The sequence below is a fragment of the Ambystoma mexicanum genome, chromosome 10 (genome assembly GCF_040938575.1).
Source record: "Ambystoma mexicanum isolate Mex_15411 chromosome 10, UKY_AmexF1_1, whole genome shotgun sequence".
Lineage (NCBI taxonomy): Eukaryota > Metazoa > Chordata > Amphibia > Caudata > Ambystomatidae > Ambystoma > Ambystoma mexicanum.
Genome location: NC_090932.1, coordinates 1,300,746,456 through 1,300,772,572, shown reverse-complemented (window position 1 = coordinate 1,300,772,572; position 26,117 = coordinate 1,300,746,456). Strand labels below are relative to the sequence as shown.

General features: G+C 46.2%; 1 protein-coding gene across 2 annotated transcripts in view; it reads right to left on the bottom strand.

The window, feature by feature from the left end:
• CCDC157 (coiled-coil domain containing 157) overlaps window positions 1-26,117 on the bottom strand; it is a 322,949-nt gene that overhangs the window by 61,070 nt on the left and 235,762 nt on the right. For both annotated transcript variants that reach the window (XM_069619307.1, XM_069619308.1), the window contains exon 8: window positions 1,375-1,543. In XM_069619307.1, coding sequence (XP_069475408.1) covers window positions 1,375-1,543 — 169 coding nt within the window. The remainder of the gene's footprint in view (window positions 1-1,374; window positions 1,544-26,117) is intronic.

Sequence of the window (26,117 nt, the reverse complement as noted above, 5' to 3'; positions counted from 1 at the left end):
AAACTTGTTACTGCACGCAGCCTGTGAGATGTCAGGAGTTGAGCTTCTTCCCCAGACCAATTACCCCTTCACAAAGCACATCCCATTTTTCCCAGAACAACCCCAATCTGAGCCATGCATTTGTGCACTACACTTGTGGAGCCAAGCAAATCTTCCAGTCCGCTCACCAAGTTCAAAAGCTTGTGCAAGGGTTCAGCCGCAGCAAGAGCAGAATCTCCTACAATCCTGAAGAACTCATGCAGGTTAATAAGCCTGCTCACAACTAACGAAGACCGGCAACAAAATTCATGGCAAACAAGCAGAGGCATGGAATGCAAAGGATCCAGGTTTGCACAGGAGGGTAAAAAAGGACCGCTCCAGGTAAAATTGATTTCACTGTGTAGAGCTATTTTACACAGGCGAAAAAGCATGACTAACAGAGAGGGCACTCTCTATTCGAGGCTATGGAGTACCTTAGGGGTAATAAGGACTTTTAAGGCAGAGCACATAAAAAATAGCCACAGTCTCAGTTAGACTTTGGTTCAAGCCTGGATGAGAGAAAAACAAAGTCCAAACCCCAGAAAAGACAGCAATAAGTACAGGGAGTTACATGTGCTAAATTGAGGCCTTGCTGACTAATAAGAACTGTCCAGCACTTCCCCATTGCGGCCATACACACAGCCAAAAATCCACTTGGGTCTTCGCCCACGCACCTAACCCAGTGCACTTATCCAGTCAGACTTGGTATGTTTTTACATGAAGCAGCTGGGAGCATATGGAGAAAGGGGACTATGGATGAAATTAATCAATTTAGGCTCAATGAGGAGCAGCTGCAAGGCAATGGTCCATTCCAGTCTGATGCAGAGAAAGGGACTGACAGCTGGGTTAATCATATGGAGAAGGACCCAAACGGGTGGTGGGGGGATGTGGCCTTGTGCAAGCTTACACTATGGAAGTGCAGGAAAGTTCTACATTCTGCTCCCATGAGTATGGCAGAAAGGGGATAGCACATAAGAGTATTTAGGAAAACAGTTGAAGGGATGTATGTATACACAAATGCCAGTAGTAATGTAAACAAAGTGTAGCGCCAATGTGATGCTCACAATAGCTAGATGCACCCACAACACGAACCAACAGCATGAAAACCGAATAATGTTTATTTTCACCCATATGGAACATCATCATTCATTCTGGTGAATTATGCAAACACTTTGGCAACGCATCCCACTTTGAACTTCCATATCTCAGTGAATGACGTTCTAATTCCTGTTTTAGGACCATTTACTTTGACACAGAATCTTCCCTGCCCTCTCACGGCCATACTTCATTTTAAAACAAAGTCTAATTACAATAGATAACTAATGTCACACAAGATAAAACTATCAAATGTCTTACTCTCAATGTGAGCCTCAGTGGGAATATGGAGGTCTGGAAACGCCACCAGCAGTTTCTCCCTATCTTTTCCCTCCTGAATCATTCTCTCCAGCCTGGAGATGTTCTTGTTTAGTTCCAATGCTGACTTCTCTAGGTTTTTCTTCTCCTGCTGAAGGTGCTCAATCGCCTCCTACAATACAACAATGAGTTAACTAGTAAATTTGACAAAATGTATCACCTTCCTATGACATTGGATATGTTGGGGGCGGGTGAAATCAGAGGAACTCTTTCCCTAATAGCACACCACGACACAATTGAGAACATAGTGTGTAAATACAAATGTTGTAAATATGTAAATACCATGATACAAAAATGTATTTATTATAATAGGTATGTTCCTTGAATCTATAACTTTTTCAATTCTTCCCAGTATAAAGAACCATTAGCACCCTGGAAGGGGGTGCTGGCGTGCCCTCTTCCCTTCGCTTCCCTTCCCTTCCCCCTCACCTCTTAGCACTGTGTAGTTTGCAACGCGGGTGCTACAAGTGTGATTTTTTTCTCAAAAAGAAACGTACCTTTGCTGTGCAGCCCGGTGCTATGCAGCGATGTCCCCAAAGTCCATTTTCAATGCTGATGACATCAGTCATGGATAGACCACGTATTTGTATCCCATAACTTCATGCCACGTTGCTATGATTGTTGATGATTGAGAAGGTAGATCTGAGTGACCGCTATCTGCTTACATTTGGAGCTAATCTTAAAATCCAAAAACACAGATATTCTCTGATTTTAGCATTGGTGGTACCCCGCCAGCGGGGGTACAGCAGTTAGGTGGAATCATTCTTCACTGAAGAAATTCAGCAGGGTAATGAACGATCTATTCTATCCAAGCTATTGTAATAATCACTTTATGCTTTTTGAGGCTGACGCTATTAACAAAACCATTGCTAATTGTCTGCAATAGATTAATGAGAAAGGTACTTGTCACATACCTATAATCTTGATGCACTTGTTGATACTAGGATAGGTAATGCAAAGCGAGATAAGAGGGCTGCAATTAGAAATCTGATGCCAATCCTTAGATCTTAGCAACTAAGTTGTAGATAAGAAAAAGATGTGTCAACATTATAGGAACTACACCAAAAGGCTAAAGATACGGTTTTGTATAAGAGGTAGCCAGAAGACCGTATCCTAATTGGGTAATTCGAAATGTTCTCGATTCTGGGATTTGAGAAATGCAGTGACAAAGGTCAACTCTTCGGTTGATCTGCGTATTATTGATGAAAATACATGAGTGAAATTCTATGAAAAATGCTATGCTAATTGGAATGAGAAATTGATTGTAAACATTCCTAGTGTAGCCTCTACGTCGCTTGTACTTCACCCTCTGACTATTGAAGCCATTTGTGATATTATTTGTAAGAGTAAGTCCTTGAGGACTGCTGGCTATGACGACTTGGCGCCCAGCACTATTAAGAGTGATCCAGACCTTTGGTCGGAAATTCTTCACATCATATTTAGGGAAATTCTAAGAACTAAAAAGTTCCCACCACCTCCCACCTGGCGCCTCTCTTATATTATTCCCATTTTCAAAAACGGGTGACTGTACAAATCCCTCCAATTAGTGCCCAATAGCAATTTTAGATGCTACAAGCAAGATCTTTGCCTCTGTACTTTTGAAAGAGCTAGAAGAAGGGGTAGCTAGATTAAACATCTTGAGTAGGTTCCAGGTGGGCTTTAGGAAAAAGTTAGGCACTTCCCTCAATGGTACCATCTTGGCACACATCCAAGCCTCAGTCGTTAAACGCTTAAATTGAACTATGTACATAGCATCAATGGATATGTCCAATGCCTTCGACCGTGTAAACCGACAGAGGCTTTGGTGCAAATTATTAGCGTGGGGTGTGCAAGGACCCCTGGTTTATCTTATATCTCTAATACATCATAACACATATGTAAAGGGATGGATGCCTATCAAGATCTATAAAACACTAATTGGGCTTAGGGAAGGCAGCTCCCTGCTCCCTTACTTTTCAATTTATATATAATCGGACATTAACCATCTTTTGGATTCTGTAAATGCCCACCTGACTAAACTAGCTGGCACGAGAATACACTAGCTCGCCTTTGCGGATGATCTGATGTTCTTTGACTTGACACCCATCTGTCTTTAAAGGAAACCAAATAGGTTTTCAAGCTACGCTGAAGAGAACATCTTGGCGGCACATGGGAGCAAGTCTAAGATCACCATATTTACAACTAGAAGGAAGTCAAAAATCATGAATTGAGGATAAGGGAATTCACATTTGAAAAGGGTCCATTCTATCAAGTATTTGGGCTTTAACATCTCCAATCATGACTCATTGTCTATTATTAGGGTGTGTATGAGAGCCAAGACGCAGCCTCTCTCATAGCCCAACTGAAGAGAGTTTACACACGATTAAGAAAGTTTTCACTGATTCCACTCTTGAGATTTTACTTGACTAAACTAGTACCAGTCCTAACCTAAGGCTTGGACATTGTCTTTGCAGATGTAGGTTCTTACGTGAATTCTCTGCAAGGTACTATATGAAAGAGTGCTTTAGGTCTTGCTTCTTCAGTTCCAAAGTATTTTATTAGGCATGAATTCGGGCAGATTTCCTTTGAATATGTTGTAATTTGGAAGAAATTGGGTCTTCATTTTTGTCCCCCCACAGCTGTTTGTAGATCTTAATTTAGTCTTATTAGGAGGATCTATTGCCTCTCGTAACAGTTTTAGTGTGAGTATGAATGTACTTTTGGGCAAGATAGGGTCTGATCAAGAACCGATTAATAACCTGTCTGAAGTAAAGAAAAAACATTATGATTTAGACTGGAGTACTACAGTGCAGCAACTAGGGAACGACTCGTTGTACTATGAGTACTCTAGGTTTGTAAGAAAGAGAATGAGTCTGGCCAAATATGTTCGATTGTTCCCATGCAACATGGTCAGCAATATCTTCATCAGGTTCAAGTTGAACCATCTTCCCACTCTAGAGTGTGTCAGTCCTAGACTCGGACTAGTAAAATCCCACCGAATATGTTGATTATGCAAGAAATCTGACTTTTTGGAGACCATTAAACACTCAGTTCTCTTTTGTGAAGAAACAGAATATTAGACATTTGCATTTTAGTCACTTTGTTTACTATCACTTCGAACTAGCAAGCAAATCGTTATGGTCTAGATTAATGGACGGTAGTAGCGTCTCCCTTCTGTTGGCATTCTATATATTTTTAACAGCTCTTTTTGATTTGATGTGGATACAAATATAATTAGATGATGTTTAATTGTTACAACGTTTTAAGAACTAGGAGTTTGAATGTTGCATACTGTTACTTAAAGGATTTATTGCTGAGATTAATCACAAATTGTCCTCTGTTCTTTTGTGATTGAGTAGATATGATTAAGACCAACAACATAATGTGACGATTTTTAGATCGGAATCATTATGTATTGCAATACACACTTTTATATCCTCAATGAATTTAAATCTGTGTATATGCTAGATCTTAATTGATTTTCAATTATGGATATCTGAACTTTTGTATCAATTGCTTGTGTGATTTTTAACATTGTGCAAGGTTTAATTTTATAAACCAATCACCTCACAAATAAAAATAAAAGGTATGTTTTTTTAAAATTAAAAAAACACCATTAGCACTTGCATAGTTAACTACATGGGTGATTAATGGCGATATTACCCTCAGCAGGGGGAGGGTGGGGGCTGACCCTGTCGGTAACAGCACCATCGCCGCCTTGCATTAAGGGACCCTCTTTTCGCTTGGGCCCTTAACTTGGGTGGTGGGCCATTTCCGACAGGGTCAGCCCGCTGCCTCTGGTAATCTTGCCTCATTATGAACCACTTTAAAATTATAAACGTTAACCCTATCCAAGGCAGTCAATTCCATAGCCCCCTACTCCCTCGCAAAGCTAAACCTGTGAGGCACTCAAATGCTTGATTTACCCATGACCTTCTAGAATTGCGGAACCTTGAACGTCAGGCACAACTACATTGGCAGAAAAACCTCACCGTCCCTTTGAAAGAGGACTTAGCCAAACATGCCAAACAATCCAAATCAACCATTATATCTGCCAAAGCCAATTAATTCGACTCTAGAATCTGCAACGCCAAATCGGAGACACCAGAAAGATTTCCTCAATCTTAGGGAATTGGAAACCCACTCCGCACCTCCCCCACTCTCACTAAAGATGAAAACTGGTGCGCAGATATCGAAAAGGCTAGGCTAAATAAAATCGACACGCTGAACAAGAAAGTTCTCAGTCACCAAGCTAAACACACCAAGGCCATTCCTGCCTCTGCCATTAGCATAACCCCAATTCACCGAACCCCTCTCACCCACAGTTCTGCTTCAAAGACCTATCAGAAACCGAAATGTTAACAATCATCAACAATCCTCAAACCCTCTAAATGCAAAAGGGACATCTGCCCATCCACCCTCATCAAAAACTGTGCTGAAGCGCTAGCCTCCATCATCACCGCCCTCATAAATGCCTACTTCTCCACAAGTTTAGTGCCAGCCACCCTCAAAGAAGCCTGGTTCCTCACCCTCTTAAAAAAAAAGCATCCCTGCACCCCGCTATTCACACCAATAACAGACTGATCACCACTGTCCCCTTCCTGCTAAAAATCCTTGATCGTGCAGCCTACTTGCAAGTACAGAATTTTATTGAATCAAACCACATTCTAGGAATGCACCTATCCGGCTTCCGCCTTGGCCAAGTCAGCTCTCCTAGACTTGAAAAATCAACTGGACGAGATCAGAGACAAGGGCAAGACAGCACTCCTCCCCCTCCACAATCCATCTGCTGCTTTCGATATGGTTGACTATAAAATCCTATGCCACCACCTCACTTCTCCCCCAAGGCTACTGCCTGGATTGCCTCCTTTCTGGAAGGAAGAGTCATGAAGGTTTTCGCAGAAAACGCAAATGCCCCTCGTCCCCCATGGAGTTCCACAAGAGTCATGCATCTCCCCCACCCTCTACATTTTCACTAGGACCCTTTTCGACATCCTGGACGCATGTGGCATAGCCTACACTAACTATGCTGACGATACCCAAATCATGATCCCTCTCATAGGCAACTATGCAGAAGACTCAAACACCCTCAACAATATTTACTCGCTGATTCAGTCTTGGACGGCAGAGAACCACATCTGTTTAAACAGCGACAAATCAGAAATCCTACTAGTCGGATCCCCAAAGCCCTAAATAATCCCTCCACACACTACGCTGCATTCCTGATAGATAACATTTCCATTCCTGTCTCATTCTCTGTTAAAACCCTAGGAGTGCACCTCGATGCCTCCCTCACCATGTCCCGTGATGTGAATGCTATCGCTTCATCAGCAGCCTACTCAACCAAAGGCCTAAATGCTGCCAGACATTTCCTATCCAGAACATCTGCTTGACAGTGGCCCGAGCCATCATAGGCTCAAAGCTGGACTACTGCAATGTACTCTTTGCTGGCACCTCCTCTAGTAACATTAAGAAACTCTGAACCATTGAAAACAATGCTGTACGAGCAGCCCTGAACATCCCTAGAAGAGAGTACGTCTCTGAAGCAAGAAAGGAGGCCCACTGGCTTCCCATCCAAGTATGTATCGCCTTCAAAACTCTCAATCACCCACAAATGCCTCTCCTCCAGAGCCCCCATCTATCTCTCCCAGAAACTAGTCAAAGCACTCAACAAGAACTACTAGAACACCTTACACTGACAGTTGTGAGAAACCTGAAGGTGTCTCCCTAGCTAGTCCCCGGGTATCTGCCATCCAGGTGGCCAGGACACGGCCATTGCTATTGGATCCAGTTCCTGGAAGTGGACCAGTGAGGGAGGATCACCTGGATGGGGGGGTCCTTGGGAAGTGGGAGCGGGACACCGACGGGTGAGACGTGGTATCCATCTTCTTTCAACACCTTCACCCCATCCTACAACGTACGATATTCCAAAACACTGCCCCCGCCTTCCCAACACAAACACTTTCCCCACAACATGGAAGACAATGGACAAACACCAGAGACTTTGTCCCAATACAAGGGTCAGGCAAAGTCAGGCAATTGAGCAGAATCACACACACCTGACGGCCCTTTCCATTCCCCGCAGGGATAAAAGGTGGAGCACAAGACGAGCAAGGCAGACCGCACGAGGTGAGCGATAACTCAGCAAGGCAGTTCAAGAGGAGGAGAAAGACGGCGCAGACCGAGAGGGTGACAAGGAGAGAAACAACCTTGCCCTTTCCCGACCAAGGCCTGTGAAATCTCAGCAGAAGGAATCTTAAGTCTGCGAACAATAGCCAGCGTGTGTTGCAGAAGATGCCAACGGTACGCGACCCTCCTCCGCTGATTACCAAGTGAGGGAGAGACGCTTGTCTCTGTGGTACCAACCTGGAATCCAAGTAGAAAGAAAACCAAGTGTTTCATCACAGTCGAGTGGAGATAAGAAACAGAACTGTGTTGAATGATAAATAGCCAACAGCTAATTTAAACTTTTAAGAAGCTTAAAGATACTATTGATGAAAGAGGGGGGACACCAGCAACAGAGGAGTCCGGCACCAAGTGTTTGATCAGGCAGGAAACTCTGGGCAATTACCCGATGGTAGAAACTACCGTAACAAGAAGCCCTTGGGAAGAGGCGAGAAGAAGTCAAAGTGGCCATACAGGGGTCTTGTAAATCCTCTGTACCGTCGAAAGTCCTTGACCGACAGATGATTGCGAAGCTAAGGGAAATGAGTCCCGCTTGGTGAAATGAGCGTATGAACAGTGTGTTGTAAAAGTTGGCGGGAGTGAACCCGGCAGACGGAAGCAGACAAAAGGGGTGAAGCCCAAAGAACTGTTTAAAAAGACATTGGGCCTGATCAAGACTTTGGCGGTAACCCTTAAATCCGGCAGTAGCGCTATTACCGCCGGATTTAAGGGTCCGCCAAATCAGGACTTCGGTGGATTTCGCCCCAGCTCTGAGCTGGGGGGAAATCCGCCGAAAATTCGCACTCTTACCGCCGGCGGTAAGAGCGCGAATTTCCCCATTGAGCCCAATGGGGAATGGGGCATTCCCGAATGGGCTCAATGGGGAATTACATTACCGCCGAACTCGTGATCCGGCGCTATTAGCGCCGGGGAGTTTGGCGGTAGGGCTAATACCGCCGGCGTTACCGCCAAAGTCATGATCAGGCCCATTAAGATTTGTGAAAGTAAGAAAAGCCATAGTGAGCCCGAAGAAGGGAGGCTAACGTCTGAAAGGGGTCCAAGCCCGAAAGAGGGAGATCCGGGGTGGAAAGTTATCACCCAAAGTTCATTGAAAAGGGAACTGTTTAGTCGATTTTGATGAATACGATTTTGTGAAGGGTCTACGCCTGGAAGGGGGGGAACCAGGGGTGAAGCCATCACCCAAAGTATACGTGTAACCGAACTTGGTGTTTGTTTGTTGGATATATCAGGCCTCGAAGGCAAGAGACTTTTTATTGAAAAGAGACTTAACCATTCGAAGAACCTGATAGCTCATACGGAACTGTCGGCTTGTGCTGGGAAAGCTCGAACGTGTGCTGTGCTCAGGAGATCACTCTGTCCCGTGCTCAAACATGGGGAAGGGAGACCCCCGGCAATTACATCCTGACTTATTATTTGTGAACACTTCTTTCTTTATTAAAAACCCTATCCCACACTCTTTCTGTAATTAGTTGTAAGGATTTGGCAATCGTTTTTTTAGTATAGGCCTTTTTTATTTTGCCACAATGACACAAGGACTGCCTTATTCTTCATTTGATGGTCAAAGCTTGCTCTCATCTTAGATTTAGGTTTAGTTTAATTGTTTTTCCACCCTGCATTTACAGTTTAATAAACACCCTTGAACTGTGTCTGTCTTTACTGTTGCCACCATGAGTTCCTTACACAGTCTAGTCCTACCCAAGGCTAAACGCACCAAAGCATGCAGAGCTAGCTTCCTCTACCTAGCAGGCAAACAATGGAACACACTTCCTCCCACACTCAGAGCAGAAATATCTTACTGGGTATTCAGAAAAGCACTCAAAACACAATTGTTCTCCTAATCACAAACCACTGTCAATATCCAGAAGGGCCCGTGCACCCTTATAGACTATACCGGTAACCTAATGATACCAATTTTCTTGTATGTATCATAAAATGACATGTACCTCTAACAATGCCACGATGCCTCCAGGCTGTTTGTGCACTATACAAATGAAATAAATAATTTTGTCCAGTCTCCCAGCACACATATGGAGATAAGCAATGGGAATTCCAATCTCCCACCAACATTACTTCACCTTCCGGGGCCAAGGCCTTGTAAGCTTCTAAGACGTTACCCATTGAACTGATAAAATCCCTCAACACATGGTGGGAGGGATGCCAATGTAAATTAACCAGTAATGTTTCCAGGGGTCTATCCTACCTCTCAAATTGAATATCCACTGTCAAAATACCCCTAGTTTCAGTGGAAAAATATTTACCCAAAATCCTGAATCATTTCTAATAGCTGTAAGAAGGCCACCTGAAGGGCTGCCACCACAGGGGATGATCACTATACAATAACCATCCCATACCGAATTGCCCATGGCACAGGTTTTCTGTAAAAAAACAACAATAGTATCTATTCTTAACATTTGGTTAATTTTGAGATCCACTTACAACTTCCCAAATCTCCTTATATGCCAGGACAGGATGGTAAAACCAGCATCAACCCTAGGACAGTTTTGTTGTTTATAAAAGTCCCTACACAGATCCCAAGGAAGGGGTATTCCTGGATGACAACAGAGTAAGAAGCCAATTCCAATCTTTCTGGACTTTTGGCACTGCCCCCAGAGTATCTGAGAAACACACCTTTCTATTTATATCTTCCATGGAGTGGGAAATTCTTAGATTTTCAGCTAGAGAGGAAGTCCATCCCTTGTTCAGTGGGTTTTTAGTCAAAAGGTCTTCCGTTTACATTCTTAACTACTGATTTGATAGTGCGAGGACGCAGATCGAAGCCTAATAACCATAGGGATTCCACCTCCTTCATTAACATAGTGTAAACTGCTCGAGATGGACTATTCCCTCAGAAGAATGAATTAGAAAATAACGAGGCCGAAAACACTGAAGATTTTTTTAATAGAATATTTCGACTTTTTTGCCCTTTTGTCAGCATAGAATAGACGGGGGGATTCAGTAAGGGAATACATTAAGGCAGGAGTAATGTGAAAGGAGGCGTGGGGTCTACCCCGACATTTAAAATACAAAAAAGTGCAAAAAAAAGGCATTTTTGAAATTTGATTAAAAAATTACTGAAAATACCAAACTTATTTTATTCGGTATTTCGATGTAGAACCCGAGATGGCACCTTTATAACCACTAGATCATGTCTTCCTTCATTGAATAGCTCAATAAATTCAATATATTTTGTGGAAATCAGTTTTGGTCTAGGGACTTCACTGAGTAACGCCAGTATATTCAAACGATTTAAAGTTAACCCAATACTATATTTTGGGTCGTAAATATACTCCAAAATCAAAAAGGGGGAGGGATCCACTAAGCCTCTTTAAGGCACCCTTTCATTACAAGTACTCCCTGGATCCAGAAGCCCTCTTCCTTTCCTATTAGGACTACTTAAAGAACTAGCATGCACATCAGATGCATAATGATTTGCTTTTAGAACACCCACAAGATCTTTAACATTTTCACAACTGTTGTTGCCTCTGGCCATGCAGCTCTGCCATCAAGCAGCTCCACTTCGTGTTTGCCTGTGTTCGCCTGATGTAGACAACCTACAGTGACTGATAAGGTAAGTGTGGTGTGGGCGGGGAGTACAGCCATTACTGCACTCCAGTAAAACCCCACCACTCTTATCACCTAATTACCTTAGACCTACTTGTATCTAGCCTAACTATGTAACTGGTATTTCACTACACTGCCAAAGTTTGAATCTAAGTGGGTTTCATTACACTGTTGATATGTGAGTTTCAAATCTAGGTGCATTCTCCCACTGCTGTGTCTAGTTGCATTTTCCACTGCTGTGTGTCTCAAATCTAGGTGTTTTTTCCACTGCGGCATTTCTCAAATCTAGGTGCATTTCCACTACTACATGTTTCAAATCTAGGTGCATTTATTCCACTGCTGTGTGTTCAAATCTAGGTGCATTTTTCCACTGCTGTTTCAAATATAGGTAAATTTTTCCACTGCTGTGTGTTCCCAAATCAAGGTGCATTTCCACTACTGTGTGTTCCAAATCTTGGTGGTCATCCCACTGCTGTGTCTCTCTGATTGCTTGTATCTTGCATGATCGTGTTAGTTAGCCTATTATTGCATTTCGCCTGATCATGCTAGTTGGCCTAGAACTGCATTTTGCCCGATTGAGTAGGTTGGCCTAATTCTTGCATCTGGCCTGACTCTACAAGTCAGCCTAAAACTGCATTTCGCCCGAGTGAGTGGATTGCAGATAGAGCCGCGTTCATACTAGATTTAGAGATCCCTGTTGCACCAGACACGTATACATGGGAGCATAGTTAATTCGGTAAGTACAGGAAGGGAATCAGGGAGAGGGAGGTCTCTTCCAACCCCACGGATACTCGCACATACCTCCCACTACCTTGACACTGCTCAGCACCTACAATACTAGAATGCAGCTATCTCCCACGGTCGATTCAGTCTAGCTGTGCGCATAATTATATAGCACCTTGATCACTGCAGCAACCTTTAGAGTGCAGCTACCCTCCACAATAAATTGGACCTAGCTGCACACAATCTCACATACTAGCACCACCTCCACTAGAATGCAGCTTCCCCAACAACAATTTGGCCTAGCTGCACACATACTACTTGCCTCACATTCCCTGCAAACTACCTCCAGCATTAGAATGCAGCTATCCACCATGAAAAACAGTCTAGCTGCACACATACCGAGTGCACACATGCACTATTTACTGCTCAGACTATCTCCACTGACTTGGACTCAGTCCCAGAGGGTGTTCAACCTACAGCGCGTTGAGGCCATACCAATGGTGAAAAGCGCTATACAAATGCCCATTAACATAACATAACTGTTTTTAGAAGGAGGTAAACTTAAAATGTTCCTCTTCACCTTTGTACAACAAATACAATTAGTACACATCCTACCATTTTGAACATTCAATACACTACCAGGTTATGCAAATGTGTCATTTTGTATCACAGTGTTAAGGGAAGGGGGGGAGGAGATTACTTATTTGGGTCTGGCAGTTACTAGAAACACTCACTGGTTGTATATATGTGCCAGTTTGCATAGACACAGTGGTATAAGAAGATGGAAGGACTGTACCCAAAGAAGTATGAGAGCAGTTGGGTGGACAATCTAGATATGTGTCAGTTTGGATAGAAACTGTTATGGGGCACATGACAAGATTTACCCTGAAAAATATGAGAAGAACTGGGTTGCATTTGATCCGCATGTGCGGCCGACAAACATTGTTCCTCGATTGTGTCTTTTTCCCCATCACATCACACAGTGTTTTTTGATGTTTAAACTTGCCCTCACTAACTTCTATTGTCCCGGCTTTACCTCTGCTTCTCCCCTCCAGTGTCCCCATTAATATGATTAGATTTAAATCTACTCATGAAAGTCCCATCACATTTTATTGCTATTTCTGAACTCGTTGGTAGTGACGTAAATTTGGCAAGATGACCTTTTAGGTGGTCCTGGGTGACAGTTTGAATTCCAAAGTCACACCACTCAAGACACATTTTCAATAAATTAGAACTCTAATTTCTTTATTGGTTTTTTGAACAACAACAAGCACATAACATACAAACAACTTTAACTTGATGGCTTATTGGCACTCCATGCGGAACTTGTCTTTCCATTGTGGTTTCATAGTTTCCCCAGCGACCATGTGAGTTCGGTCTGGACCTCCGTGTAGTCGAGCACCAGGTCTGGTATGCACAATGTTCTATTCTTGGGCTTGGTGCTGGCCTTACTATTTCACCAACAGGTCCTCTGTTTCCAAGGGGTCTTCAGAGCTTCCCTCCTCCGGGTGGCCAAAAAGGTCTTGCATTAGTGTGTTCCATGCAGACAGCTTGTGTGCAGTTTCCCCTTCCCCTCTTATCACTGCTCTTGCACAAACCACTGTCTCTGCCTGCGCCCACTTCTGAAGGTCTGACCACCATGCCTCCACACGCGTGCCCTCCTTTGACTTCCATGTCATCGCTATCCGTCTCTTGGCCAGTATACTTATCAAATCTTTCATCTTTGCCAAATGTGAATCATGCTTACCCCCTCTCGAGAAGAGGCCCAGCAGGTACTTTTCAGGGTGTTCCGCCTGGATTCGAAGTCCACTTCCTGCTATCTTGAGCCTTATCCCGTCCCAGAACTCCTGTATCACTGGGCAGGACCAGAACATGTGTACCATGTCCGCTTCTTCTGCCGAGCAGCGGGGGCACCCGCTCTGAGCCCCTGTATGGACTTTATTCATCCTCTTGGGTGTGAGATACGCTCTATGCGTGACGTATAGCTGCGCCTGCCTAAACCTCGCATTTCTGGATACCTTTTTTGGGTATCGTAAGGCCCTAGTTCATTCTTGATCACTGAAGGGCCTCCCCAACTCCTCCTCCCAATGCTGCCTCGTGTGTTGTTCCTGTGGGTCCTTGACCTTCAATAGTTGTTCGTACAACCGAGAGGTTGTATGTGTTCCCTCTGCAATGTCATACCATACATCTAATGGTGTTTCCTCGTCCTGGTCTTCCCAATCTGGCCATCTTCCTGTGATGTTTCTCAGCATGCCGGTATATAGGATGAATTGACCCGTATGTACTTCATATTCATCTACCATTTCGTGGAAGTCCGCCCACCTTCCCTCCCTTCTCAGGTCTCCAATTTGTGCTACCCCTTTAGCTTCCCAGTGTGCTTGGTATGTTGCTAATGTATTCGTATTCCCCCCCAGGAGACCCGCTAGTGGGATATCCGTTGACTGCAGATCCTTTACCCCTTGAAGTTTCCACACTCTTTTCCATAGGTCCACTGCGATGTTAAGCATATTCGGCAGGGCTCTGAGCCGGGGTCTTATCGAGCCATAGTATTTCCCTTAGGTAATACTGTTTCAACGCAGGTTGGAAAATGCGAGTGTCTATTGTTTCGTCTTCCCCCAGCTATTTTACTGCAAATTGCAGCTGCCCCGCTAAATAGTACCTCTCAAAGTCCGGTAGTCTGATACCCCCTTCTCCATAGTCCTTCTGCAGGGTCCTTATTGCGATTCTATTTCTCCCATAGGAATGAACGCGCTATTGTATTTAGTTGGGTGAAAAAGGCCCTGGGTATGTTGTATGGAATGTTCGTGAGGAAGTATAGTAGGCAGGGCAGCACCACCATTTTCAGGAGGGCTGCTCTTCCCATCATTCCCAGTGGTAGTGTCCCCCAGAAGGTCATTGACCGCTGCGTTCTATCTAGAGCGGCGAGCGTGTTGAATGCATGGGTATCAACGGTATTATGATGTATCCCTATACCCAAATATTTAAAGGTGTGGGGCGCCCACGTCAGACCCAGGTCTGGCAAACAATGGGGGGGGGCGTGTTTCAGTCCTGCCAAAGGGAAGAGGAGAGACTTCTCCTTATTGATCGCTATGCCCGAGAGCCTAGTGTACGCCCCGATCGCCTCTAGGAGGCAGGGTAGGTTAGTGGTTGGTTCGTGTACGAATAGGAGCATATCGTCCGCGTATAGCGAGATTTGGTGGAGCACCCCATCTATGTCCAGTCCGATATCTCTGTACTCTGCTCTAAGGAATACCGCAAATGGCTCTAGAACCAGGATATATAACATTGGCGATAGCGAACACCTCTGCTTGGTTCCCCTGTTTATCTTCCACTCCTCGGAGATTAATCGCCCCGTTTTCACCCTTGCTCTGGGTTCCCTGTATAGTAACTTGATCCACCGGAGATACCCCTCCCCGATACCAAAGTGGGCGAGTACACCCATCAGCCATTCCCAGCGCACAGAATTGAAAGCTTTGACAGCATCCAAGGACACTATTACACTGTCGTCTGGCAGTCGATTCGTCTCATCTATCACATGGTGAAGTCTGCGGAGGTTCCAGGACGTGTTCCTTCCCGGAACGTAGCCCGTTTGGTCCGGGTGGATCAGCGTGGATATTACCTGTTTTAAGCGGTTGGCTAGGACCGCCGTTAATATTTTGGCATCCTGATTAATAAGGGATATTGGCCTATAAGAGGCGCATCTCCTGGGGGCTTCCCTGGTTTGAGAATCAGGACAATTATCGATTCCGACAGACTCGTCGGGAGGCGCATGGTCTCATATGCGTCTTGGAATGTCTCAAGCAATTTCGGGGCAATGGCGCTCTTGTACGTCTTGTAGAATTCCCCCAGAAGCCCATCCGGGCCCGGGGTTTTACCGGTGGGAAGCTCTGCGATCACCATCTCTATTTCTTCCACCGTGAGGGGTGCGTCCAGCAGCTGGGCCTGTTCCTCCTCCAGCTTCGGCAACCCTATTTCTAGCAGTGCATCTGCTATGTCCTCCGGGTCTATTTCCGGATTCGGGGCGTACAGTTGCTCATGAAAACGCGCAAACATTGCGTTAATGTGCCCTTGGTCCCTGACCTCTGCCCCGGTGTGATCTTCTAACACCGTTATGGGATCTTTTTTATTCTCTTGTCTGGTAAGCCAGGGCAGGAGCCTGCTAGGTTTGTCCCCTTCCGCGTGTAACCGCTGTAGGTACCTCCCGTAGTTTAGCCTCCCTAGTTTTTCCCAGAGTAACATACATTTGGTCCGCAGCTCTATGAGCTCTCCAGGTTCCTCCCCCTCTAGTCCCGCTCGGTGTTCTCTCAATTCAATCACCCTCTCGAGTTCATTCAACTCCCTCATGGCCGCCCCCGTCAATCCTCCTGTCTTGCCTATTGCCGCTCCCCTAATTACCACCTTGAATGCGTCCCATAGTACGGCACCACTCGCAACACTGCCCTCTTTTTGCTCAAAATAATCATCGATCACCTCGCGGAGGTGTTCCTCAAACTCGCCCTCCCTCAGGGCCTCTGCTCGAAGTCGCCACTTTGGGATAGGGGCTTTCCTATTGGTGTGCGCCCATGTCGCCACTATTGGGGCATGATCAGAGAGTGTGCATGCTTTAATGGTGATTCCCGTGATATCTTGTAGTGATTCCCTGCCCGCAAATATGTAGTCTATACGTGTAAATGTTCCATGTGGTGCGCTGTAGTGTGTATAACCGCTCCCTTCCCCGTGTACCTGCCTCCATACGTCTTCTAGCTGTAGCTGGTCCAGGATCCCACACAGTTCTTTGGCTGGAGGTGCCGGCTTCTTGTGTTTATTATCAGATCTGTCGAGGAGGGGATTCAAGGTGCAGTTGAAGTCGCCGGCCCAGATGAACGTCACCTCACTATATTGCGCTAACTTGGGCGCTAGTTTCCTGAAGAAGTCCCTTGCATCAGTATTCGGTGCGTAGGTGTTGATCAGGCACACCTCCTTGTTTTCTAGTATGCCATGCACCAATACCAGCCGTCCCTCTGTGTCGGTCTCTTGCTTGAGTAGCTGAAATGGGACCCCCGATGCGATCCATATTAGTACACCTCGTGCGTAGCTTGAATATGTGGCGCTGTAAATCTGTCCTCCCCATTTCTTGTCCACCTTGACCTGCCTGTCCCTTGTGAGGTGCGTCTCCTGCAACATCGCTATCTTGATTTTCATCCGGTTTAGCCAGGAATAAACTCTAAGTCTCTTGACATACGCATTGAGTCCTCTCACATTCCAGGTGGCTATCGTCAGTTCATCTGCTTCCATGATCTCCTTTGTTTGCTTGGCTTCCGTGTCCCACTGCCATGTCCTTGCACCCTACGCTTTATTCCTCTCGTGCCCATCTCCCTCGGTGTCCTGGTCGCGGCTCTATGCCTCTCGATGCAGCGACTGCTGCTGCCACATGGGTCCTGTCCCATGTTGTTCCGGTTGCTAATTGTCTGTGTTATTTCAGTGTTCTCTACAATGGTCCTTTCATAGTTTGTGCCTTGTACTACCCATTCACTCCATCCAACGTCCATAACTTTAACAAGAACTGAAAAACTAACGCCCAGCCACCCTCCCCCTGCTTGGGCTCCGCCGCTTCTCTCGCCATGCTCCTGTAATGGGCGCAGACTCGCCTCAGCGTTATGCCTTAAAACTGACATCCAAACCGATAGTTCATTCTTCTCGGGGGCACCGCCTTTCTCAGCCAATGCAGCTAAAGTGGGGTCGGTTGCTCCTCCATGCTTACTGCTAGCTCCATTTAACTTATATAATGCTTTTTTTCTTGTTCCAGATTGCCTTTGTTGCTTCTCATCGGGGTCTATTTCCAGGATTATTAGCGTTTCTCTGCCTCAACTGGGGAAAGCCTTGTGAGTCCATCCAGCTGTGGGCTTCTTCAGTGGAGTCGAAAAAACATGTTTTGCCTTGGTGTATCACCTTGAGTTTAGCGGGGAACAGGAGCATGTATCTCACCTCTGCGGTCCTGAGGCGTTCTTTTGTCGGGCCAAACTGTGCTCGTTGCCTCTGTACGATGGCCGTATAGTCCGGATACATTGTGATCTTGGAAGAGTTCCTGATGATTTCCCCGCCCCCTTCCTTGAGAACGCTAGTATTTTCTCCCTGTCCATGTAATTCATGATCCTGGCAATCATCGCTCTCGAGGGGGCACCCGGTTGGGGTCTTCCAGTCAGGGCTCTCTCTACCACAAAGCCCTGGGATAGTGCTCCTACTCAGACCTCCTGGAGGAGCATGGTCTCGACGTATTCAGTGGGGTCTTTGCCCTCCTCACCTTCCGGAATACCAATTATGTGGATGTTGTTCCTCCGCGCTCTCCCCTCTGCGTCTTCTGCTCTCCTTTCTAGAACCTTAATTCTCTGTAGTACCTCCGACATCTGTGTCTGCGTTACCGCAACCCCTGCCGTATTTTGTTGCACCTGCTGTTCCGTCGCCGTCACTCTCTCTGTTAGGTTCCTCGCATCTTGGCGGAGAAGGCCCACATCTACCATTACTGTATCCAGTTTATTTTCTGGAGATGCTTTCAGGGCCCCGATTGCTGTGTCCATTTTGTTTTCAAGCGATTCTTTCATGGAGGCGATTGCTTCCAGTATCGTGCCTTCGTTGGCGGATTCCACAGGGCGCGACGTGTCATCCGCCGGTGGCGACAGTTTATGTCTGGACGCCGTCGTAAAAGTCTCCATGCTTACTTGCTTGGTTTTCCCCCCCCGCTTTCTTGTTCGGCACCGCGGAGGAGCCACCCTCTGCCTGTGTCACCGGTACCGGTCTTGGCTACACTACACGTGCCGTAGCCTTTGCTTGTCCGTCGCCCTGCTCCCGGTGTTTTACAGATCTTCCGGCGGCTGTATTCGTTAGGCTCTCGCGGGTGTCGCTTCGGGCCTTCTCGTGCCTGCTGCGTATGTCGCCTCACCGTGTCAGGGGCCTTCCCGCCTTCACGTTTCACTTCCACCGGCTGCGCCGATCTCCGTCACGGGGTCGATTCAGGCTCGGGTCCGCTCCGCACTTTTTGGTATGCGCGTGATGTGTCCCTCTCCTGTGGATTCACCAGTTCATTCTGTATTTCGCGGCCGGGGTCCTCCCACAGCTCGCGCGCCCGCCATTTTGATTTCGCTGGGCGATTCCCCTCCGGCGGTCTAACTCCTTTTCCACCGCCCGGTTTCCTCCGGGGGCTTCGCCGAGTGGGCAGCAGGTGTTCCTGTCTCTGCGGGGAGACTTTGGCGGTCTTCTGGAATCAATTTATGCTAGATTTTCTCTGATTTTGTCAGGATCGCTCCGGAGCTCCTCGGTAGCGCGTCTCACTATATCGGCCGCCAAGCCACGCCTCCTGTCACGCCCTTTGTTATTAAATATTGATGGGTATGCAGTCTTTTCTCTCATGGCTCAAGCCGCTGCCATCTCTGTAGTATGAAGAAGGCGCAGGAATCTTCTAGCCTCACTAATTATGTTTATTTTTTGCAGTACATGGGTTGTATTTTGGGATTACCTGTATTTACCAACCCAGAGGATTTTGCAGTATCTTCAGCTATCATTGGCTTATCATTGCCATGAATTACGTCTGTCCTGCCGATCTGCATCCAGATCTATCTTCAGCAACAGGACGCAAGATCTGCATATCAGTTGTAGCCTTGGCATTATTAAACATTGGCTGGGGCTGAATACAATTAGATGTTAAAGAAGGCTAGTTGGAATAGCCTACTTCGGCCGTGGTGTTAGCCAATTTGAACGATTGATTTTGCCCAGACGAGGTAGTTGGATTAGAAACTTTAGTATGCAATCTCTGACACACTTCACTTAAGATTTTCAATTTAGGATTTATATCACTCAACTTTAACTTCATCTTTGATGATAATGTAGAGTTTTACGAAAGCACTCAGTACAAAATTCAGTGCAGAAACCGTTCGGGACGTAAGCTTAATTCTGTCATCCATTTCCCATAAAGTATGATGGAGAGGTGCACTTAGCCTTGTGGACGAGTTCAACCTAGATCTAGCTGCAATACTACTAGTATACAACAGTTCAGTTAGAAAAGTGGGAGTGCCAGAGCGTATTGGGCAGTGAATTAGAGAAAGGGAGCTTTCCAAAAGCCTGCCATTAGCAACCTGTAGTCCTTCAATTTCTATAGATGCCTATATAGATTCCCTAGCCACCGTGGCTTCCAGGAGACTTTGGTCGTTGATGTTGGAATGATCAGCCATTACTGTAGCACAGCTTCGTACTAGAGGTTTAATTTCAGTACTTGGTCCCGTGCTCGGGAAGAAGTCAGTTATTTCCTGACCAGCTACTAGGGGTCATTTGAGTAGGCTCTAGATTTTTCTGTTTTTTCCCCTCACCTTTTCCCTTCTTGAGATTTAGGCCCTCATTACAACCTTGGCGGAGGACCATGGTGCTATTAGCACCATGGTCCATGCCGCTAAGGTTGCAATTCCGCCATGGTGGATGGCGGAATTAGCGCCCCATTCCAAGGTGAGTGGGGCGGTAATTCCCCATTCACCAATGGCCCCTGCCCCATTCCCATTTTTGCCCCATAGGGCATAATGGGAATGGGGAAAGGCGATAATTACGGCACCGTAAATTACGGTGCCGTAATTATCGCCAAGGTCCCTTTGCGGCATGGCTTTTAACGCCTGCAAAAAGCAGGCGTTAAACAGCCATCCCGCAAAGGGAACCTTGTAATCAGGCGTTAAGGGTCGGCGCCATTTACGGCGCCGTAAACCCCTTAACGCCTGAGTCGGAATGAGGCCCTTAGACTCTATCACCTAAATTGATGCACATTTCAGTTACCAGGTCTTCTTCTGAAAGGGGCTGTATCTTCTACTATTTGTAACCCAGGTCGACTTTCCCCAACAATATTCTGATTGTGATTGTTGGGAGAATTATTAAGAGAAAGGCAAGGGACACCTGGGAGAGTTGTTGGCGTAAACCTCCTCATGAGAGAGTCAGCTTGAATTTACTTATTCGGGGCAGCTGAAATGGATTGACTGCAGAGAGAGTATGCCATCTTACTTGCCATTCTTAAAGACCCATCTGTTACAGTGTCTCCAGTAATTAGTACATTATGGGGACAAGGCAGATTAGAGGATTCAAGTGTTCTGACCGCTGCTGATTTTGCCACGGCTGGAAAGTTTGCATGAGAAAGGTGCGAACTACCAAATGTTTGCCCCTTTCTCATGCAAACACACTTACATACTATGGGGTGTTGCGGGGGACACCCCTCCATTTCTTTTTTTGTTCTTTTTGTCCCCCGCAACACCCTGCTCACATTACCACACAGTATAGTGATCACGGTGTTGAGGGGGACAGCCCTGTACCCCCCGCAGTCTTATTTTTTACTTACCTGCAATGCTACCACTAAAGGTTCAAACTTTTGGTGTTCGAACCTTTGGTGGTAGCATTTTTTGGTCGTATTGTACGGTCGGACCTTTCTTTTCGGTCCGATCGTACCATACCGATTAGAGCTGGCAAACGCTGATACAGCACTCCAGCATTGGTACACAAAGTACCTTTAATATCGCAGAGATCTTCAAGTCTGATATGCTGCCTCCAAAGCTGTCAGACTGCCATGCTGCAGCGCACTTTGCGCTGCGATTCCCCACATCAAGACGCATACTTACATATATTTGGTTGCCGGCGCCCACTGTCCAAATAGAATGGCCGTTCTTCGGCGGTCTAACACAGACTGACAATCACAGTCACTATGCACGGTGCTGCTCTACTGGAGGCGGATTTTGTAGGCAACGGTGTGTCTGTGAAAAGGGTCCTCCCCGGAAACACTGTTTTCTCAATCTCACTGTTGACGGGAGATTATGACAAGGATTTGGCCTTTGTGAACAGAGTATATCTCATCATCCAGGCATGGATGGCCTTGCATGGACTATGCCTGAATGATGACAAAACGGAACTCATCATCTTGGGCACCACAGCGAACCTCAATAAATTAGGCCACCTCTACTCCAACTTCACTATAGACAACAACAACATCCCAGTAGCCAAGGAAGTGAAAACTCTTGGTTTTTACCTAGACTCCACTCTCACATTCAAAAAACAAGTAAACTCCATGTCCTCGGCCACCACCTACACTTGTAAGCTAATTAGAGCAGCTAAGCCATTCCTCACTCCCAACAACTGCATTACCTTAGCAAGGGCCTTGGTCTTATCCAAACTGGATTATTGCAATGCCCTTTACATAGGCTGCAATAAATACATTACCAACAAGATCCAGATCCTACAAAACAATGCCTTGAGAGCAGCCCTCAACATTCCCAAGAAAGCCCACATATCTGACTTTAGAAGAGCCAATAACTGGCTCTCCACTAAAGATAAAATTCTCCTCAAATCAGCTTCCTTAACCCATAAATGTTTACATATGGCTGCCCCCGAATACCTCACATCCAAATTCCGGAGACAATCCACCAATCACCCCTCCAGAACGGCCAATACCAATTTACTATCAAATATACCAAGTGCCCAGATTCAAACATATGGTGGCAGTAGCTTCGCGGTCAAAGCTCCCCAAAACTGGAACTCACTCCCACCTTCTCTAAGAGAAGAATGCCCTACCCACGCTTCAGATACAACCTTATCCAATGGATTAAGGAGCATGACACTTGACCCTCTACCTCACTGCCTTACTACTGCCCTCTTCTGCACATAATTGCATATATTGTTTATAACAGTTGCTTGATGTTCTCTGCTACTATTTGCTCATTTGTATGACATAGACCAGCATTGTTTATTATCTTTCTGTATTGTAACGCACAGCAATGTAACCTAAGCTGAACAATCCTCTTTTCCTTCCTCTGCACCCCAATACCCTTGGGTCTGGTGCGCATTACAAAAAAAAACAAAAAATAAACAGTGGAAGCAGAACTGTTCCGCCAACTCCAAGAAGCACAGAAAACCAACGATCGCAGACTGGCAGTCGGCAGTCACTCCGTACCATATGTGCGCCTCATATGTAAATTGGTTGCACCATGCATCAAGGTCAGCTTCAACTGATCCATAAACACCACATAGTTCCTTATATGTATGGTATATTTACCAGGGGTGATGTGCAGTCTCAAATGCCCCAGGAATTGACAATGAATGTAACATGCAAATGGTATATAACTACTGTTGTTATGCCAACTTTGATCACAGAGGCTCCCACACTTGTGGATTTCTTACGGCCCGCCTGCTCCTGGGCTCCACAGTTCCTCTGGATCGTCTGCCAGCATCTCTGCTCTCCTGCAGGATCCACAACGTCTCCCTCTGCGCAAACAGGATTCCCTGCTGGTCCGATGCTGCTGGTCTCCTCCTTTCTTATACACCTGCAACCACTTGACAGTTTGCAGGTGTGAGTTCCCAATTGTAATTGTCTGACTGCAATTAAAGTAGAACTTGAGACATGCCTGACCTTTACAATACTCTGCAGGCCTCTTCCTCGTCTCAGTACTACAGTGGTGAAATTACTTACTATTGTTCACTACTCCTAGTCGCCTCTTCCTCGTCTCAGTACTGTAGTAGGTTGAATGAGGGAAAATGAGGGGAGATGTTTTACAATAGCCCATAAAGGCCAGAGGAGGGTTAGGTTGGTTTTCATAAAGGAAAAGGGGATACCATGTCTCACCTGTGGATACCCTCTTCCCAATCCCCATGGACCCTCCACCCAGGTGATCCTCCCTCGCTTCTCCACCCCCAGGGCCAGAATCCAATAGCAAGGCCTTTTCCCAGGCCACCTGAGAAGAGGCTCCAGGGGGAGTAGCTGTGAGGATACCCTCTGGTTTCTCACACATGGCAGAGAAAGGATGCTGTACACGCTCACTGTGGCAGGCCAGGTCATGTCTTGGAGCACGCTGTGGAAACAGCGGGTGTCAGCACTCCGGAGCACGACCCACATCTTTTTGAGTTTTCACTGGATGACGTGGCGAGGTCTTTAGATCGGCTGATGGTGGCAGGTAGAGCGGCGGTCGGCGCACACAGGAGCGGACTGCGGGAGGCCATGGCGGATAAAGGTGGGGCTCCCCGAGTGGGGATTGGAACTGTCTACTGGGGCTTCAATCTCCCATCAAGGATAGAAAAGTGCAGCTGCGGTTGGATCAGGGAGAAGCGACACCCTCCCCGTTTTGGATGTAAAATATCTGGCTCTGAGCAAGAAGGGCAGGCAGTGATAGGCCAGTGCTATTGTTGGTGTGCAGCAATTTGCCAATCTTTTACAGCCGCTACCCTCTGGAAGATTTGTGGATTGGAGGTCTGACCTTTGCAGTAGGAGTGAGGTGCTAGGAAGCTGATGTGTGGTTGGGCCGCGGGGCTAAGCCTGGAGCTGTGGACTTTCCCCTTTTGTCTGGGGAGCCCGTGATGGAGTGGGGTCTCTGGATGAGCCTGTTTTAGTCAAATGATTCAGTGACTCAGTGGCATTGTCCGACATCCTGTATTCTTCGATTGGTGTCTCTGGTTGGGTTTGGAGGCGAGAAACCTGAAGGTGTCTCCCTAGCTAGTCCCCGGGGATCTGTCATCCAGCTGGCCAAGACACGGACATCACTATTGGATCCAATTCCTGGGGTGGACCAGTGGGGGAGGATCATCTGGATCAGAGGTCCTCTGGGAGTGGGGGTGGGACACCGACGGGTGAGATTCGGCATCCCCCTTCTTTTAACACCTTTTCCCCATCCTACCACGTAGGTTGTTTGCCCCACAAATCCTACCTATCTCGTCTTTTTCAGTCTACCAACCATTTTCTTTCTTGTGAAACCTTTTCCCCACCCTAAACCGTAGGACACTCCAAACCTCTAACACCTGTTTTTTTCCAATACAAATACTTTTTGTTACTGTGATAGAAAACATAATAATGTTAATGTTGGTTACCTGACATGTCCCGATACAAGGGTCAGGCAATTAACTAAAATCACACACACCTGATGGCCCTTTCCTTCCCCACAGGGATAAAGGGTGGAGCGAGAAAGCACACTACGAGCACGGCAGACAGCACAATGAGATGGCTAATCTGGTGCAGCAGTTCAAGAGAAGGAGAAAGGTGGCGGAAAGCAAGAGGGTGGCGAGGAGAGAAGTGACCTTGCCGTTTTTGGCCCATACCTGCGGAACCCTTGTGGAGAAGAGCCTAAAACCGTGGACCATAGCACAAGTGTCTTGCAGCAGATGTCAACGGTACACGGAGTGTGTCGACGCTGATAAGCAGGAGCGAGGGAAACTCCTGCTACCGTGGTACTGGCCTTGACTCCAATAAAGCAGAAAGCCAAGCGGTTCATCAAAGCCGGCGAGTCAAGGGGAGAACCGATAAGAGCCGGCCTGTGTTGAATGAGGAACGCAAAGTGGCAAGTTTGAACTTAATGAACTGGGAAAGAACTGTAAAAGTGTTGAGGGTAGATCAGCTGCAGAGGTAACCGGTACCACGTGGGTGTCGCTGCGAGAGACTCTGATAGATCCCTGTTTGAATTAAACTGCAAAAATCAGAAGGCCGTAGGAGAGCCGCCAGAAGAGGTCAAAGTGGTCATACTGGAGGTCTAGTAAAATCCTTGTACAATCGAAAGACTTTGATCTACACATTTGAGAAAGTAAGGGACGTGAATCCTGAATGGTGAAAGTAAAAGGGAAGTGACTCCCATGAACATTGAGAGTCAAAGTGAATGTGAAATTGGAGAGACTGAACCCAGAAGAGGGTTGCTAGCAAAAAGAGGACAAACTCAAAGACCGGAAAAACAGGGTGTTGACAAAGGTAAACCTGAAAAAAGGGATATGCACCAGAACTGTTTGAAAAGACATTGATATTTGTGAGCGAAGGGTCGGCTCACAGAAGAGGGGGATCCAAGGGTGAAGTAGTCACCCAAAGTGAACTGTGAAAGAGAACTTTGTGTTTGTTTTGTTAGTGGATACATCAGGCCCTCGAAGGAAGAGACTTTCAAGAGAAACAAGACTTGTCCATCGATGGTTCTGATTGCTGCCATTGGAACTGTTAGCTCGTGCTGGGAAAGCTCGAGTGTGTGCTGTGCTCCAGACTCCCATCTTAACCCATGCAGAAAACGTGGGGATGGGAGGCCCAGTTTACTGCATTCTGACATATTTACGAACACTTCTTTCGTTCCATGAAAACTATCCCACACCCTTTTTTGTATTAGTTGTGAGGTTTGGCAATAGGTTTCTTAGTATATGCCTTTTTGTTTTGACACAAAGCCACTAGGACTGCCTTATTTTTCATTTGATGGTCGACGCTTGTTCCCATCTTAGATTTAGGTTTAGAT